The 17885-nt window shown below is 43.0% G+C and overlaps 1 protein-coding gene, 1 long non-coding RNA gene and 1 other non-coding gene across 3 annotated transcripts; 1 reads left to right on the top strand and 2 right to left on the bottom strand.

The window, feature by feature from the left end:
• Positions 1–368: 368 nt before the first annotated feature.
• LOC104153045 (probable 2-ketogluconate reductase) lies at positions 369–6633 on the bottom strand. Its single transcript, XM_068931625.1, has 6 exons — positions 6598–6633; positions 4646–5030; positions 3632–3803; positions 1826–2004; positions 1147–1243; positions 369–768 (listed from the first exon to the last, which is right to left on the bottom strand). Exons 2-6 carry the CDS (start codon positions 5025–5027, stop codon positions 615–617), a joined length of 984 nt encoding a protein of 327 aa, XP_068787726.1. The 5' UTR covers positions 5028–5030; positions 6598–6633; the 3' UTR covers positions 369–614.
• LOC138065963 (uncharacterized) lies at positions 5988–7502 on the top strand. Its single transcript, XR_011139023.1, has 2 exons — positions 5988–6387; positions 7149–7502. It is a non-coding gene; the product is annotated as an uncharacterized lncRNA (long non-coding RNA).
• A 309-nt stretch (positions 7503–7811) lies between these two features.
• LOC104153044 (probable 2-ketogluconate reductase) lies at positions 7812–17783 on the bottom strand. The gene is made up of 7 exons (XR_011139022.1): positions 17752–17783; positions 16999–17382; positions 15108–15279; positions 12879–13057; positions 12577–12673; positions 11062–11612; positions 7812–10007 (listed from the first exon to the last, which is right to left on the bottom strand). It is a non-coding gene; the product is annotated as a probable 2-ketogluconate reductase (transcript).
• Positions 17784–17885: the final 102 nt, after the last annotated feature.

The following is a 17885-nucleotide window of genomic DNA, read 5'->3' as shown; positions in this document are numbered from 1 at the left end:
GCTCCCAGCCAACACAGCTAAACTAACCCCAAGCCCTGTGCAGACATAACTTATGCACGGGCTATATTATTTGGATAGCTGAGTTAGCTTATAAGCAAGAATAAATCTGTTTGCTGACATAAGCTACGTTTCCATTAAAGGGCTGTACCAGCAAAGGCCTTGCAAAGGAGTCCGCAGTTACGCATTGCTGCTGGAGTGAGAAATCTCCAGAACAGTCAGTCTAAAATAGTCTGCAGTTGACTGTGCAGCGGAGTTCATTAGTGGCACTGGAACATAGGGTTATGTAATGAGTTAAATGTCTTTCAATTCAGTGTTGCACTGATCTGCGCTTTCAAGAGAACACAAGAAAAATAAATCACACCAATGCTAGATTCTGGACTTTGAGGTTTTTTTACTTAAGTTCGGGATCAAACACTCCACTTTCCCACACAGAATCACTTTTTCTTATTAGAATAAATTAAAACTATGCCTTATACCTCTGTGTTTTATCTGTGTAACACACAGAGGCCAATTACATGATCACAGGCTATCACGTGAAGAGTGACCAAGTTACTATTTCCTCACATCAGGAGAAACATTACTAACATTAATATCATCATTAAATGGAAGCCACTTTACAGTAACACTTCATTAGGGATAGGAAGACCTCTAAGAGCAGCTTGCATGCTTTCAATCATGTTTTCCATCATAAGGCGACGAGTCTCTTTAGTGGCACTTCCAATGTGAGGAGTTACTACAACGTTCTTCATCTTTAACAAAGGATGATCCCTGCAAAAGGAAAGAAATATTGAAGCAGTCACTCACAGAGCATTTATCTGCTATTTCAGAACTTGAAGGGAGCCAGGGATATATTTAAAATAATAATTACAAATAGAAACTAATTGCATGATTCACGCATATTCAGAGTGGAGTTCAAACACCTGCCTAGCTTGCAGTTTTTAGGCAGCAAATCTTCCAAATAAGTCAGTATGAATCTTGTTTGTCTAGGACTGAAGGATTGGGGACATCATTTCAGCAGGACTAGTGTACATGCATTATGTTCTTCTACTAATTATTATAAAAATTACATAACTTCTCATAGGCTCACAAACTTATTGTGAAGTGCACACACACACATTTAGATTTAAACTTAAATGCGTGTTCTACCTTGGCAAAGGTTCAGGGTATGTCACATCCAGAGCAGCTGCCTTAATAACTTTGTTTTGAAGGGCTTCCACCAAAGCATCCTGATCCACAACCAGACCTGAATTATAATTAAAAAAAAGATATTCTTATCTTCATATTCCGTACAGATCTCTCACCACCCTTTCTAGCATATTGTTCAGGCAAATGGTAGAGCTAGTGATGTTCACAAAGCAGAAGTGGCAGCAGAGGGTGGTAAAGGGGTGGGAAAAGCTTGGGCGCTTACATCAGAGCTGGACAGTCAGAGATTTCAAAAGGCAGTACATAGCACCATAAAACAAAGTATAGTGCCAGTCTTCAGGGTGGGCTGTGCCACCTTGATGTATGTTAGCAAGAACAACGCACTAAATAGGGAGGAAAATAAAAGGCTTGGCTAGAAGGTTATACACATATACAAAGACTTCCAGCACTCTAAACTCACTGACATTTTAGAGACCACCCTGTTCAGAATTATGGAAATGCTTAAATGCTTTGCCAAGACACAGCCATGGACTTCTAAATAATCTAGTAATCGGAGATTTTACTGAAAATTTCAGGGTGACAGACTTTATATTAGGGTTGGGTTTTCCCAGGACTTTTAATGCTCCCAAAATTCATAACTGCCAACCAACCATAAAGCAGCTCTATTTACTCTGCACCTCACCTCTGCTGATATTAATGAGAGTAGCTGTGGGTTTCATCAGCTCCAGCTCCCTCTTCCCGATCAGTTTGCGCGTCTGTGGAGTCAGGACCACAGCCAGGATCACAAAATCTGACTGCTGGAGCAAGTCATCTATCTTTTTACAGTAAATAGCTCCAACAGCACTTTCTTCTTCCTTGTTTCTGCAGGGGGGGGAAAAAAAAAGATAAACTCCAGTAGCAAGCAACAAGTTACAGAAGAAGTTCAAATCACCTTAAGAGAAATGGATTCTTAATTGTTTTCTTGCTTCTCCTTTAGAGAGAAGCAGCTAGCTAGCTACTTGGCTGAAACACAGTAAAGAAAAATGTTAATCTCTGTTTCCCAGAACATCAAGCGCTTTGTATAAAAATGTGCAGTATTGTATCTGTGGGGAAGGAAAATAAGAAATGAATACCACATAAATGCACTCAATAAATATTTGTAACACAGCTTCCGGTTGCAACAAGGATTATTTTCCAACCCACATGTAAGACTGTTACGTTTGATGTTAACTCCGTTCCCTATGAAGAGTAACCGATCTGAAAATTGCTGAGAGAGACACAACTGGGCAATGCTTAAATCCTTAGAAATTTATGTCAATAGCAGTCCGCCTGGTCTGTGGATCAGTGCTGGCCCACAGAAACTATATGATGTAGGATATGCCATCACTTTACACCCATTTCAGGACACGATCGGGGCAGGTACTGCACATGCACTTCACACAGAGGATAGCCGAAGGGCTGGCAAGTGCTGCTCTCTTTGTTAAAGACAGCTGATTCGGAAGGGATGAGTTGTTTACACCTGGGTCCTTCCTACATACTAGTCACAGGAGTTAGGTCCTACTGGACTATTCCTCTATTCCTCAGTCTATTGCGATGTCATTGACGTTATGGAAAGGCTCAGGAAACTCTAGTTCAAAAGGAGATCAGTGAGATCTACCAGTTCTATTGTTTTCTGACTTTGTTATTGTATAAATTGTGTAATTAATGACCATCTTGAAGCAAGTGTATGTATTTTGCCACTTAAAATTAACAGCTGATAAAGAGATAGCTACTTACTGTCAGGGAACCAAAGGCACTATCAGACCTTGCTGCCCCTGCTCAGCCTCCCCTGGGGCCTTCCCTTACTCCTGCCCCAGGGCCCAGGATCTCTTTCCAGCCCAGCCCAGGGCCATCAGTCTCTGCCCCAGCAACGCACCCACCCGCAATGCCAGTCTCCAGCACTGCTACAGTTGTGCCCCTGCCTGGCCATGGGCCCTGCTGATCTGGACCCAACCTGCGGACTGACTGCGTGGCCCAGCCTCAACCCTGCCCCAGTCCCACGGCCCTGCCCAGCCATCACGGTTACCCTCATCAGGCCTGATCCTGACCCCAGCCAACACAGCTGACAGCCCAACCTGCCCTCAGCCTGGCCCTGTCCTACCTGGCCATCGCAGGACTTGATTTGCAGATTGACTTCCTGGCTTGACCTCAGATCTGCCTCATCGCCATGAACTGATAATCTGGACTCTTGGCTGAACCTGGACACTCTGTCTGGGCCGGTTCTGCTCGGGTACTGTGGGGCTGGGCCTTGGTCGGTGACAGACGTGTTATTTATTGTACCTGGCTCCCCTTCCCTTAGGGAACAGCCAGCCCTCGTTGCTTCCTGACACTTAGAATAATTAATAATGCTGCAGAGAGCGCATCATCTGGACACAGAGGGAACATAAGATTAGTTTGACAGTGAGAGCTCCAAGGAATTTTTAAAAGCACTGACAAAACAGATTTTCCATGGAGCAATATCTGTTTTTACCTCTGGTTCCTGTTGTGGTACAAAATCTTCATGTCAAAGGCTTTGGCCCTCTGAGCCACTTTGTAGCCAATGGTGCCCATTCCAATGATCCCTAGAGTTGTCCCAGAAACTTCAACTCCCAGCCAGTCAGCAGGGAAATATTCAGTGTCAGGGGAAACTGCCATCTGATAGCCTTGGGGGAAGACAAAAAGGAAAAATGTCACATTAAGGACTTGAATGATCCCTGGCATCTGGTTACCATTGCTTACTTTTTTATGATAACATAATACAGAAGCAGAGGACAGATAACTTAGTGTTACTGTGTTTCTGGCAAAGAAGTTGCACTAGCAACCTGATTCCCTAAATTGATTTCTTGCTTAGGATACAAACAGACCTCCCCCTTTGGAAGACAAGGGTGGTAGGACAATCTGCCTTTGACGTGCATACAAACCTGCTTGTCATCTCTCTCTGCCTGCAATACCAACTACTGTCCCATTCAGTGGCACCTCAAGCAACAGGCCTTCTTACTCATGGTGGTTGGCCCATAGGGTCAAAGAAGCTGGCAGCGCCATGGATGTCACCTACACTGTAGATACTGAATTGTGTAACTGATGAAATACAGGTTGCAGTATCACTGAAAGACTTCCAGTAAGGCCAGAATACGATTCCCGGCCATCTTGAAGATACATCAAAGCTGGCAGGGAAAAGAAACACAGAGCTGGTGGATTGATTTCTGGAGACTGCAGTGAATAAGCAGCATGAGGGAGTGGTTATGGGCTGAGACAGAAGAGATTGGAATTAGGTGTGTCTGGAAGAAGGTACATATCTATATTGCTGATTTGTCTGTGTGGAAATTGTATGGACTGTGTTTACGTTATTGTCAGCAAGACAGATTTATCTTAACTTTTTCCACATCCCTGGATTTTTCTGTATTTCTATTCTAAGCCTATTTTTACCTCAGCACACGTTTTTTTAATAGCATATTTTGAAGAGTCAGTCTTTCCATAGAAAGACTAAAGCCATTTCACTTATTACCTTCCACAAGTCTCCTGGCAGATGCCAGCATCAAAGCCATTCCCAAGTCTGCAGTGTCCGTGGAAACAACAAATGGAGTGTTGGACACTTTCACACCAAAGCTGGAGAGGAGGTTCAGGTCCAAGTGATCTATCCCCACCCCAGAGCTTGCAACTACTTTCAACATAGGCAGGCTCTGGAGCAGCTCTTTATCAATAACGGGCTTGTGATACCACATATAAATAGCTTTGATCTTTTCACCAAGAAACTTTTTGTTTTCCAGATATTCTTTCATGGTGATAAGGCAAAAATGTTTCTTCAGAAATTCAACATGGTCCTCATATACTCCGTGTTTCCCTCCTATACAGTCAATTAGCACATACGGCAGGTCCTGATCTTCCATGTCCTACAAAAGCAATGAGAAACCAAAATGACATCTCCTGTTATGCTTTTTTTTTTTCAAAAACAGGAATGGGTCAGCTCCATTACTTGTTGTTTTCCCACTTTATGACAGAGTTGGCTAAAGCCCAGCTATTCACTCTCACGTACAGAACTGTTCATGTGTTGTTCCTGTTTTATTCTGAAGGATGTTTAATTCTTGTATAGTCTTGTCACTTTTTCTTTCTTGCATACTAGCGGTGCTAACACTTACACAAAAGAGCTACCAGGTATGAGTCCTGTTCAGTTTTCAATCTATTTAGAGGCCAAGGTCTTGAAAATTTAAGAATTTAAATTTTCCCTGTGAGTTCAGGGCTATCTTTCAGCCCCCAAGCTCGGTCCTGATTGATTACCACTTATGCGGCCATGCTAAGTAATTGGCATGAATGAGAATACCAGAGGACAGGTCTTGTTTAATATAATGGAGTTACATACATGTATATTAAAACTTTTTTTTTTTTTTTTGCTTAGTTTCTTTCAATATCCTGACATCTCTGCACTCTGCCAACTCTGGAAAAATTACATCCACTTATTATCTCAGAGTAAAAATGAGAGATTAGCATGTTGTCTCTCAGCTACTTAGGAAAGACAGACAGCGTCAGAGGCACAGAAAAGACAGATGTGCATCGGACCTGATATCAGCTAGCAGTACTTTTTTCCTGGCTAAGAACAAACAGGAATACCTGCTCCAGGACTGCTGGAAACAGAGCACCTCTGCTGCCGAAAGGACAAGCAACACCCCTAATGACAGTCCTCCCCCCCCCCAAAAAAAAAAAAAAAGTCTCCAGTCTCTGAATCACCGTTTTAACGGCTAGTTTTCCAGACTTTAGGCAGGTGGAGCCCTCCAAAAAGCCATTTTAAAGCCATTGGCAGTTTTCGCCGCCAGCCTGCAGGTGGAACTAGAGATAGGGACATGCTTGGGTGACAGCTCGACCTCCCGGCAACGCTTAACTCTCACCCTCCGGGAACAGACCCGGCAAACCACCTCCCCTCCCTTTTATCTCAAATCAAGGGGAGTGTGTGGCTCCCCCCAAGCGGAACCGCCGCCGCGCGGGAAGAGCCGCCCGTTTCCAGTCAGAAAGCGACCGTTGGGGGGGGAGGGGTGCGGGGGGGGGGGAGCAGCCCTCCGGCCGCCGGACCCACAGGCCGGCGCCGCAGGAGGCTCCCCCCGCCCCAGCCCCACACCGACGCGCCACCCAAGGGGTAAAACCGAGCTCGCGTTTTCCGCGGCCAAGCGCAGGCAAGAGCGCGGAGGGACTCAAGAGGCCGAGCACCCCGCGGAAGGGGACCGCGGGCAGCAGCCGCCGCCATGGCGGGCGGCTGAGGTAAAGGCGCGCCACCGACCCCCAGGAGGGGGGCAGCTCCTTTAGCCTCCAAAAGTTTCCCTTCAACAACACTCTTTTCCCCCCCCCTTTTTTTTTTTTAACTTTTATGCCTGCTCAAGCCAGGAGGAGAGGGGCAGACGCGCACCCGGAGCGCGCAACCGCACGGCCCGCCGCCGGGCGGGAGGGGGGCAGGCGAAGACGGTCACTCACCTCGGCGCCCGCGCCGCTCGCAGCCCTGCGCCCCTCGCCGCGCTGCGGCGTCGGCCGGGCCGCGTCGGGGCGGAGCGGAGCGAGGCGGCTCCGCGGGGCTGCCCGGGGGCAGGGCGGCAGCCCGGGGCAGCGGGGACGCCGCCTCGCCGTGAGGGTCCTCGCCGCCGCGCTGGCCCCGTGGCAGGGAGCGAGCCGGCCTTCCTGGGGCTTTTTAGCTCTCTTTCTGGCCATAAAGTATGTGGATTAATGTGGCATAAGGAGTTATCTTTGATCCGCAGACACCAGTAACTGTCGTCCTGGCACACATACCCTCAATACCCATCTTCCACTGAGATCTAAGCGACTGGGGCGGCTGCAGTGGTCGGGTACTGCTGCTGTTATCCCAGTTGCAGGCAGTCCTGTGCCTATGCCAGCTGACGGCTGCTTGAAGGCTTTCCTGCCAAGGTTACTCGCACTGTAAATCCCATCACAGTCACGGAGGCTGCCAAGTGCTGTTTTAGTAGTTCGTTCGCCAAGCCTATACTAACTACAGTGATTCCCCCCCTGTGCAGGTGGTCAGCAGCCACTCGGTGGGTTGCCCGACTTCTTTAGTGAAAGGAACTGAGGAGCCTGAAAACACCACTTCTGCGTGAGGCCAGGGGACTTGTCTCCTTCCAAGCGGAGACGTAGGAGAAACACAGCATTTTGCAGTTGCTGGCTATCTAGTGTGGTAGTTTGCAAGAGACTGGAGTATAAATCATATTTTACCTATTTAATCCCCATCTTGAATTCTGCCAAACAGACCTTGATTTGCTCAACAGCAGGACTATCAAGTTCAAGATCAAGTTCTCTATAAAATAACTACAAAAAATAAAGCATAATGAAATGTTGTAATAATTATACAAAAAAACATACATTGTTATCGATGTCTTTTGAGTATCATTCATTTAAATGGATTTTAAAGTCACACCGTTAAACTTTAAACCGAAAATTAGCTAACTAGAGTTAGAACAAATTAACTGAATTCTTAATTGAATTTAAGGCATCTGTATTTTCTTTTTAAAATAAAGCAACAAAACTAAAAGTGCTTACACATTACCTGTTTCACATCAACTGCTTCCAAGTTTGCCTGATGAGACATAATGTGTGATCTTTTAACTTCTGCTTTCGTAACAATACCTGAGATCAAAGGACCATTGAAGAGCTCCCAATAAAGAGACAATCACTCTAGCTATGAATCTATGAAGGAAGTTTACTACATTTTAGTAGTGAACATAAAAAAGAACTTTGGCAAGAGATCACAGAGACAAAAGCAGACAAACAGAAACCCCCAAAACCGAAATCTGCAAATCTGTTCCAAGATCACTGGACAGCCTGAAGCCCTTTACAAGTTTCCTACCAGTCCAAAACGCTGTTTCCAGCTCTTTGTATAAAACACTCATGAACTGTTCTGTTGTACAGTAGCTTTCTCCTTTAAATATCAAATCAACAAAATGAAGCAGCAATCAGTCAAAGAGTAGCCAAAAATAAGTCAAATGAGTGTTACTCTTTTTTAAGCATAAATCCAGGATGCATATATCAAAGGTCAAGAAAATGGTTGCAGTTATGGAGAGAATCTCATGGCTTCCAAGTTTTCTTGCATAACCTGAACATTGAATTTTCAGATTGTGCTTCAGGAGTTGGTACATCTGTATAGGAGATACATCTGTGTAGCAAAACATGTGATGGAAGAGATCAAGAAATCATTTATATTTTGAATGACTGGACAGCTATTTGAATCACCAGGACAGAGGATATCACTGAGCATAGTAATTGTGGGTAGCGCTCCAACAACAGACACCATAAGGCTAAAGCTAAGCTAAGATAAAAAAAGAGAGTAGTGCACTAATATGTTCCAAGTAGTTTTAATTTGCAAAGTACCTCATAGATAGCTATGAAGTGTTTTAAGTTGAAATGTTTAATATTGCTTGCTATGTGCTGTTAGTTTTCATTAGTGGTATTTTGAGGAGATGAATTATACTAGTGTTGTGACAAAGTTCTCTAGAACTAATAATAACTATGGGTACGGGAAGAGAAGTATTGCACAGTTCATGAACTCCATACTAGCTGAACTATGAAATTGGAGAAGGACATTCACCTCCTATGTCTATGCTGAAAGCAATGTTAGATGCAACCAGGATTCATAGACAGAACAGCAAACCAGAGGCAGGAAATCTATATTCACATGAGTTTGTCTCGGGGAAGGCCAACCCAAGCAATGTGTGCGTTTTCACTAACTCTAAACTATCATCGAGTGTTATCACTAACCTGTCTGAGTGCCTTAGGTAAGGCCTGCTTTCCCGGTAGACAATTACAGCAGCATTTTGTGCTAGATCACGTACTGTTCACCCATCAAAATGTTTTGAACAAATCTGAACCAACAGAGTAAGCTATAATGGATTGGCTCTTTGCATCATGTGGCCACTGTATTTTTTGATCCATTTTTAGTGATCTTAAGGTTAGATGTTCTTTCTCTTCCAACCACAATTTAAATAGGATAACAGAGACGTGAAACAGCATCTAAAAAGCACAGGAAGGTGTCTTGAACTACACATCAGCTAATCTGATACTGTTCAATAAATATTCCTAGATAAAGGAACAACAGGAAACAATGGATCATTTTTGCTGTGTAGTTTGAAAGCAGAGTAAGTTGCTTCCTGGAGACATTTTGATAAGCTGTGCTTTAGGTCGCGATTTATAACCTGTAAGGCAATACTGGGGAGTTAGGTGTTGCGTGTGAATCGAACCCTTAGTCCCAATAACTTACTGGTGTCCTGTTGTCTAGCGTTGTCTAGTGTCTTTGTGTCTAAAGTAACACTCTGGCACGGAGCATTTTTATAGCAAATTGGCCCAGATTCTTGAAATGTCTACAAGAACAGAGGTAAAACTCCAGGCAAATGCCAAGCATGTTTTGTTGTTTTATGCAGTGGTGAAATTAAGTAATCTACCTGCTTAGAAGTTTGTTGCTTCTGCTTCACATCTAGAGAAAAGCTTGTACTTCCAAAGCTTGTCTGGTTTTTTTTCCAGTTTTATGATGTTAGTCTAATAAAAGGTATTTTTTCTCACTGGAAACCACGTTATTTTAGATTCTTGTAGCTTTGTTTTAAACTGTAATTTATTGCTCAGCTTTTTATTTTGAAAGCATAAGCTTGACTTTTTTGTTAAGGTTTTACAGGTGACAGTCAAAGGGATGCTGGGTGCCTCTATCTCAGAGAACAGGGAGTCAGTCTATGTAAAAGGTCCATGAAATTCTTGTCAGCCAACTTGCTCTTCCAGAAAAGCTGCAATGTCTTGGTTTCCCTGAGCTGTAAGTGTTGGTAACATTGTCATATGTTAAGTTGGTGGAAGGAAGTGTGTCTTGGCAAGCACCATTGACAACCTTCTGCAAGAAGCTGGAAGTAGAAATGGCTTTGTAAATATATATATAACAGCACTGGCAAAATCCTAGCTGTAATTAATGGGAATTTTTCTATTAATTTGCTGAGAGGTCAAATAATTGTACTGATCATAAGAGTGATACTACATAATAGAATGCACAGCACTGCCACTTTGAATTATGCATTGATAACTTATTAGCATTTTGGATTTCTATTAAGACAACAGAATACATTAACCCAACATAAAGATCTATTTTCCTAAAAGGCTTTAGTGAAGTGGGTGAGTGTTTTTCTGTTTAAAGAGATCCTTTTCCTGTAGAATGTGAATGCGTAATTGTAATATAGGTACCATTTCTAGTGAAGAAAAGCCACAGAATTTTGCTCTTAATACTCCATAATAATACTTGCAGTAATGAAAACAATAATGAAAACGATTTGTCAAGTTATTTTTTTCTTGTTATAATAGTGAAACTCTCTGTTATATCTTGTTCCAAATTTATTTGTTTTTGTGAATTGCTAGAAGAAGTGGTGCGCAGGAATGGCTTATATATTTGGAATGTTATAGATTTTTTGTGCACAGAATAGCGTAAGAAGCTTACAGGATTCCAAATAGTCTTCCAAATATTTTGCACTAAATTGAAAAATCAGAAGGGTAGACTACAAATAAACATGATGTAACATGGCAGCATGTTCATCTTGAAGTCTGTTTTTTGCTAGTGCTGCTAAAATCCTGTCTTGTATAAGTGGTTCTGAGTAAATTCCTGAAACCTAAATGGACTTTTCCCCTGCATTTTGTCTCAGAAGCTAGTTTAAATGAAGACTTCCATACAGAAGGTCAGTATTTCTAGCCTAGTAGCTTACTTTGTTGTTTTTGATATCTAACAGAATGGGAACAGAGTGAGTTATGTAATTCAAAAAGACTTCTTCTTAAGGACTGCTGTAAAAAATTGGCTGATGACATTTTAAGAATCATTATTTTCCCTTTCCCATTAACTATTTTCCTTAGATTGCAGTGCTATTTCTGAAGCTCTCCAAGGCTAGTACGGAATGTGGAGACATTTTCTCTTACCTAATGACAGTGCGGTTCCACCTTTAAAATGACAAGTCCACTGGAGTGCTAATTTTGAAGATCTGTCATCCAGAAAAGCTAATGTTTGAATCCATTTTTAACATAATAATTAAGAAGGTAAGTTAGGTTTCAACGGAGTAGACCTGTTGTCCCCACCTTGAAGTAGGCAAATTAACACACTGGAAAACATGTAACAGCCCCACTTCATGCTTTCTAGGGAGCCTAGCATGAACTGGAAGTGCCTTGGCAATCAGAGCCACTTTAAAATTTAAAGTTTTCTGTTTAATAACATCTGCAACTCAGTCAAACTTTCCCTGCTTGCTTGGAATAGGTCACTCTCAGTGGGGAAAACAGGAGAATAAAAGCATTTAGAGCTGTGATATCCTTTTGCACATCAGCTTGGGAGCACTTCACTGGGTATAGGGAGACCATTAACTGCTGCTAGGATGCTTTCAACTGCTTCCTCTGTTATCATGCGGGTGGCCTTCTCTGTTTTAATGCCAAGGTGGGGTGTTATAATAACATTCTTTAATTGTAATAATGGATGATCCCTGGAAGAAAAAAAAATGTATATTTAAGTTACCTACTGTTATTCATCCAAATGAAGAGTTTGGCTTTGGCTTTGGCTTTTGCATTGTATTTAAATATGTAGTTCATTTAATATAACTCTACTTAAGTCCTACTTATATCTGGGGAACTGATCATATGCTTAACGGGCACTGATGAACTGCATTCAAGTAATTCTGGGACATGAAAAGGATATGCTAAGAGTTTATACCGTGCTCTTTTGTCAAAGACCAGAAACAGTATTTTGCCCTTAGGCAGCAATTTGCACCACGTCAGAAGAGGGGATTACGCGCCCCTGAAGCATTAGCCCTACACAATCGCCTGAGCTTTGTTTATGTGGCTCAGATAATGGACAGCAATGTCCCTGGCCTGCTGACCTAACAAGCCTGAGCTGCCCCCACCCCAAAACCAGCCAGCACAGTTTACTCTGTGAGGTATCGTTTTGTCAGATGAGCCTTTCTTATTTTTTTTAGACGCTAAACTGCCTCTGCAATTAGAGAGATCTGCAGCACTTCAGCCATCAAGAGCCTTGTTTTGGGGAAACAAGCCTGCGGGGAGGGTGAGGGACGCCTGGGACAAGGCGGTGGGGCTGAGGAGTGGCGACTCAGGCAGCTTCTTCCCCCCATTCAGGCTCTTGTGTCCTCCCTTCCGATGACGAGATTTGTCCGTGAAGCACCGCTGCCGCTTCATATTGTGATTCTGCGGCGGGGACTTAACGCTTGCCTTGGCGTACGTGACCCTCCTGCTGTTTTCCCTGGCGCCCGCTTTCCCTCGGGCCTGTCATCGCCCCCAGGGTCTGAGCTGCCTCCCATTCGCATGCACAGCACCCTCAGCCAGACGTGCAACCCGGCGGGGGGGGCCGCGGCCACCTCCCTGCCCGTCGGGCCTCTCGCAGGGCTTGGGGCGCTGTCACGGGAATATTTCTGAGCAACGACTGCAGATGGCAACCCGGGCAGCGGCTCCGGGTAGGTGACGTCCACAGCTGCGGCCCCGATAGCACCGGCCTGCAGAGCTCTCACCAGCGCCTCTTGGTCAACTACTGCCCTTACGTTGGACTAGGAATGTCTCGGAGTGCCGTTTGCAGGCAACAATTTCAGAGAGAAAAGGGGAAAGAAAGGGAGAGGGAGGATTTTTGTTTTCCGTGGCAGGTCTGTATATTCACCAGCTGTGCAGTTCACGCCGCTTGGTACTGCATGCAGCGCAACAGGAGCTGGCTCATATTCTGCAGTCAGAGCAGCTAGGGATGTTACCTCCGCTGATGTTAATAAGAGTAGCCGTGGGTTTCATCAGCTTCAGCTCTCTTTTCCCAATCAGCTTGTGCCTCTGAGGTGTCAGGCTCACCACCCCCATCACAAGACCTGACTGCTGGAGCAAGTTGTCTATCTTTTCACAATAGATGGCACCGACAAGTTGCTCCTCATGCTCTTTCCTGATGGGGAAAAAAAGGATCACACTGTATTTCAGGCAGGCGGTCTTGGGAATGTTACTTTCTTTCACAGTGTCACTGGTGCACAAACTAAAGGATAGGATTGTCACAAGCAAGTGCCACAGAAGAGACTGGACGGCCTGCCTGCCTCTCAGCTGCTGCAGAGCAAAGCCCAGCGCCTTATTTTACCTCTGCAAGTGGATTGAAGCCAAGCACTGGAGCAGATGTGAGACATAGTCTCTCCTCCAGGGTCCCCACAGGGAAGGTGCACCTCATAGGGTGCAGTAATGGCTTAAACTGGAGCACTGAGGGTCACCAAAACTCATCTGCATGCGCTCTGAGAGAGACTCCGCCAGTGGCCCACAGGGCACTGGCACCCTCCAGCCAGGCTGCCGTTTTGCCAGGGGTGGAACCAGCGAGGCCACTTCTCTGGCAGCTTCGGGCCACTCCGGGCTGCTTCCAAGCTTACACATAATAAAGTGCTCAACACAAAAAGTTACCAAAGTAGAGAGAGACTTTTAGTTTGAACTCTTCGCCGTAAAAAAGAATTGTGGCCATTTCTCTTATTGTTTTTAAACCTAGCTACCTAAACTTTGAGAACTAAAGAAGCACTCACAGGAGAGGGGGATAAAAATCAGTACAATCTTTTTTTTTCCCCTGAATCCCAGAGAATGGCTTTCGAATTATCTTCCCCTAAAGTAGAAAAAAGGAAAGAAGTCACACTATGAAAATAACTTCAGTGTCACTTTGGAACATGTATCTGCTAAAACATTAATTATTTTCTTACAGGGTCCAGGGTTCACCAACCAGGGCCTAAGTGAACAAAGAACAGAATGGAATTACAGCCAGTTTTACAGCATGGAAAGTCTGAATACTCAGATAAACTTAATGTATAAACATACTTTAAAATAATCATGTTTTTCCTTTCTATTGCACTGTGCATTGATTATTCACCACAGCACTCTTTTACATCAATACTATTTAAAAGACTGAAAAAAATGAGACGGAGTTAGTGATAACCAACAGAAGAAACTAATGGGATTTGTGCCTTATTTCCTCTCCTTTGTGGTATATAAAGAAAGCATGAAAGATCTTAAGGAGTTTTTTTTTTTTGTACTTTTTTGTACCTGAATTTGTTCAGCTGTTTTCATAATTTCTGAAGTAACAGGAATGCCAGGTAAGGCTACTTATTTTTGGCCTCATCTACCCTGGTGATTTGGTTAGAGCTAGCTAGAGCAGTAACCCTGCTACTACAGTCCACGTGTGGAGCAAATCACTAAAAGCAACATGTACTCACACTGCAGCTTCTCTCAGTACCAGGGAGGAGTAAAGTCTCAGTGTAGATCATGGTTTACAGCAGTAAACATTTGCTCCACTTGTTGGCTGCATCCAACCTGCTTGCAGTGGTGGTTTCAGGGGTCTCGGTTTGTACTCTAGGCTCTCTCTCACCTTTGCACTGAAGAGCTCTTGTGCTGAGTCTCTAAGAAAGATCACTTTCCCAGATATGCGAGTTAAAAGACACTAGAAACAAAAGGTGAAATGCGGACTCCAGGGAAATATTTGGCAAAACACCTACTAGCTTAAAGAGACACCCCCCCCCCGGGAAACAGCTCTAATTCCTTCATCACTTTTCATATTTTGCTAAGTATACACTTTCTAGTTCTCCAGTCACTCAGTTTCAACAAGGTCCCTCCTGAACTTTGAGATGTTTGGGGGAAAAAATAAAAGATAGTGTTAGGTGTCACTATAGTAAGATATAATAAGAATAAAAAGCTATAAGCTGTATTTTTCTTCTTCTGGTCACATCACCAGGAAACCATGGAATTTCTAATATTAAGCCTAGATTAAGTCTCCAAGTATTGTTTAATCACCAAATAATGCCTTACAAAACTGATCTGAGGCAACTGGTCTTTTTTTCTTTTGTTTCAGTCTTGGCCATATTCTCTCAATTCTTGCAGGAATTATGCTGAAACATTTTCTTGAAAAGAAAAGGGAAATGCTGACCGTCTGAAAGGGAGTTTCTGCTCTAGTTAGGGTCAAGACATATCTTTACCTCCGTGTCCAGTTGTGGTACAAAATATTCATTTGAAATGCTTCGGCTCTCAGAGCAATCTTATACCCAATGCTGCCCATTCCAATGATCCCCAGAGTAGCTCTGGTAACTTTAACTCCCAGAAAGTCGACTTCACAGTACTCCGTACCTGGAGAAACCGCAACATGACAGCCTACAAGAGAAATGTTCCAATATGAGAAATGGACTGGGTCCGACACAGAGGAACAAGGCAAGAGAACGGGGCCTTGAGATGTGACTATAACACACGTTCATACGTTTAACAATTACAAGCACATTGTTTTAGATAGCAGTGATTTTTGTAATGTCCTAGATGGCTCTTGAATATATTGTCTTTCCTTGCTGTGCATGTGACATGCCTCATTTATTTCCACCATGCTACCAAAAAGCTTTTGATGACATCCCCCCTGCAGATCCTTTTACCGCTCTGCACTCATAAAATTGTTGTCCTGTTTTGCAACAATAATCAAAGTAATTATCACCAGTAAAACTGCAGCAGGGTTTGGAAATGCTTGTGAAGAATAATGCCAGATGTTTGTGTTGCTGTTCAGAATAAGAAGAGGTTGCCTGTTCACCTCTGCCATTCTAACTGGAAGAGAGAGTGTGTCTTCTTTTAAAATCACTACCCAGTAATTTCCCTAGATTATCTGTTAAACCTGCAAAATTTTGTATTTCTGCTCAATGCAGAAAATGAGCTTACATGCACAGAGACACACTGCTTATTGACCTGCCAGCAAGGTGAGAGCTTCTGATATTTCAGCCCTCTAAAGAAAAATATTCTATCTGATATTGTCAGCCCTTCTAAAACATAAGCAGAATATTGTGAAAACAACAAAAATGCCTCAGGATAAAACTCAGTCATGTCAAAGCAGAGCTATCAGAAATTCACATAGATAGAAGCAATCATTAATCTCCTTTTTAATCCATCTCCTCCTCGTGCAGCAGAAACAGATTTGGGGGAGACAAGCCTCTCTCCTTTGAGCTGCTAAGAAGCCTATTTTACTGCTGGTGAAGGAAAGGCAGATAAATTTAATAGGATAAAACCGACGGGTTTTTTTTCCTGAAGCAGAAGGCATTCCTGACAAGCCAAGGATAGGTCTATTTGCAGAAAGGCCAAGAAAAATGTGTGGAGCAAACTAGAAAGGATGCTATTAGGAGAAACTGCAGCACCCTGTCTCTGATGGCCCTTAAATTCATCAGTTTTGCACCAACGCATTTCAGTTCCTGAAAATATGCCCGTGTCTCTGTCAGCCCCAGCTTTCAGCTTATGTCCTTATTCTCCTCCATTGACATCTCCCACACTTTAATTTTTTCTGTCTTTCTGTGACCACTGTGATCCCTCCACCAATTTTGGTCAATAGCACTGTAATGCTACCACATCAAGAAACAAACGTCTTAGAGCCAAATGTCATAGTCACTGAAAAATGCACTGCTGAAGAAGGTCATAGAATTTAAAACTTTCATATGTAGGAAGCACACTTCAGTGTGTTCTTCAGTTGAGGCTATTAACGTTAATTCTACAGCCATATTTATTCCAAAAAAATGAATTACAGCTTCTAAGAAAAACATCAAGCCCCGTCAATAAAGTGCAATGTTACACTTGAAAATAACGTAATGAGATTCTGTTCAAATATTTTCAAGCCAAGCTGGTGATCTGCGAAAAATAAACTCATATGATTTTATACTTGCTTGAAATATATGTTACATATAAACTATATCAACATAACAATCATTCTATTTGGCACCCCAACATCTTTTCTGGAACCTAGATATTCACATTTTATGGCACTAAGGATAACTCTAGAAGAAGTCAAGCTAATAGCATGTAAATCTTGTATGATTTCTAGAATCCACAGAAGAATTGGAATGTTACCTTCTACTAATCTTCTAGCAGATGCCAGCAGTAAAGCCATCCCAGTATCTGTTGTGCTGCTGGAAACAGCATGTGGCGCACTAGCCATTTTCACACCAAAGCCAGCTATAAGTTTCAGATCCAGGTGATCCATCCCTGCTCCTGAATTTGCAATCACTTTTAAGTTTGGCAGGCTCTGGAGGAGCTCTTGGTCAATGACTGGTTTGTGTCACCACAAATAGATTGCTCGGACCTTTTTACTCACATGATTCTGTTTTCAAGAAATTCCTTCATGGTGATGAGGTAGAAATGTTTCTTCAGGAACTCCACGGGGCTATGCAGTACCCCATGTATTCCTCCTATTTCATTTACCAAAAGCCCAGGTAGCTCTCCTCCTCCCATGATCTGCAAAAAGAAGAAAGATGCACAGTGCTGAAATATTTCCAGACTTTTTAAAGAATCATCACTTTCCTGTCCTGTATCATGACAACTATTGCAAGAGATCTTACAAATCACATAGTTAAATAGGGAGGTGAACAAACTAAGACAAGAAAGCAGCTCTTATAAGTATACTATCAATTATATGCATCCCCCCTCGCCCCCCAGTATTCACATAATCAAGTCTGAACCAGTTCTGTTGCTCATGGGCTGTAAGGTTTCATATCACTATCACCAGGATCATAACACTAAGAATTATTTTTGATTAATTATTTAGTTTCAGACCATCAATAGTCTGGTGTAATAAATCTTCCCTATGCTGAAATCACAAATTACCATGTGCAAGTAGTTTAGAAAAATGTTGGACCAAATCCAATTCCTGAAAATAAATTGGACAGCTTCATCTTGAACTTTGAGTCACCAAGTTAATTTTTAAATTCTTCTTTACAGAGGTTTTTGCAGTCCCCTGT

Source organism: Struthio camelus, chromosome 2 (genome assembly GCF_040807025.1).
Source record: "Struthio camelus isolate bStrCam1 chromosome 2, bStrCam1.hap1, whole genome shotgun sequence".
In the NCBI taxonomy this organism is placed as follows: domain Eukaryota; kingdom Metazoa; phylum Chordata; class Aves; order Struthioniformes; family Struthionidae; genus Struthio; species Struthio camelus.
This window is presented reverse-complemented; position numbering and strand designations above follow the sequence as displayed.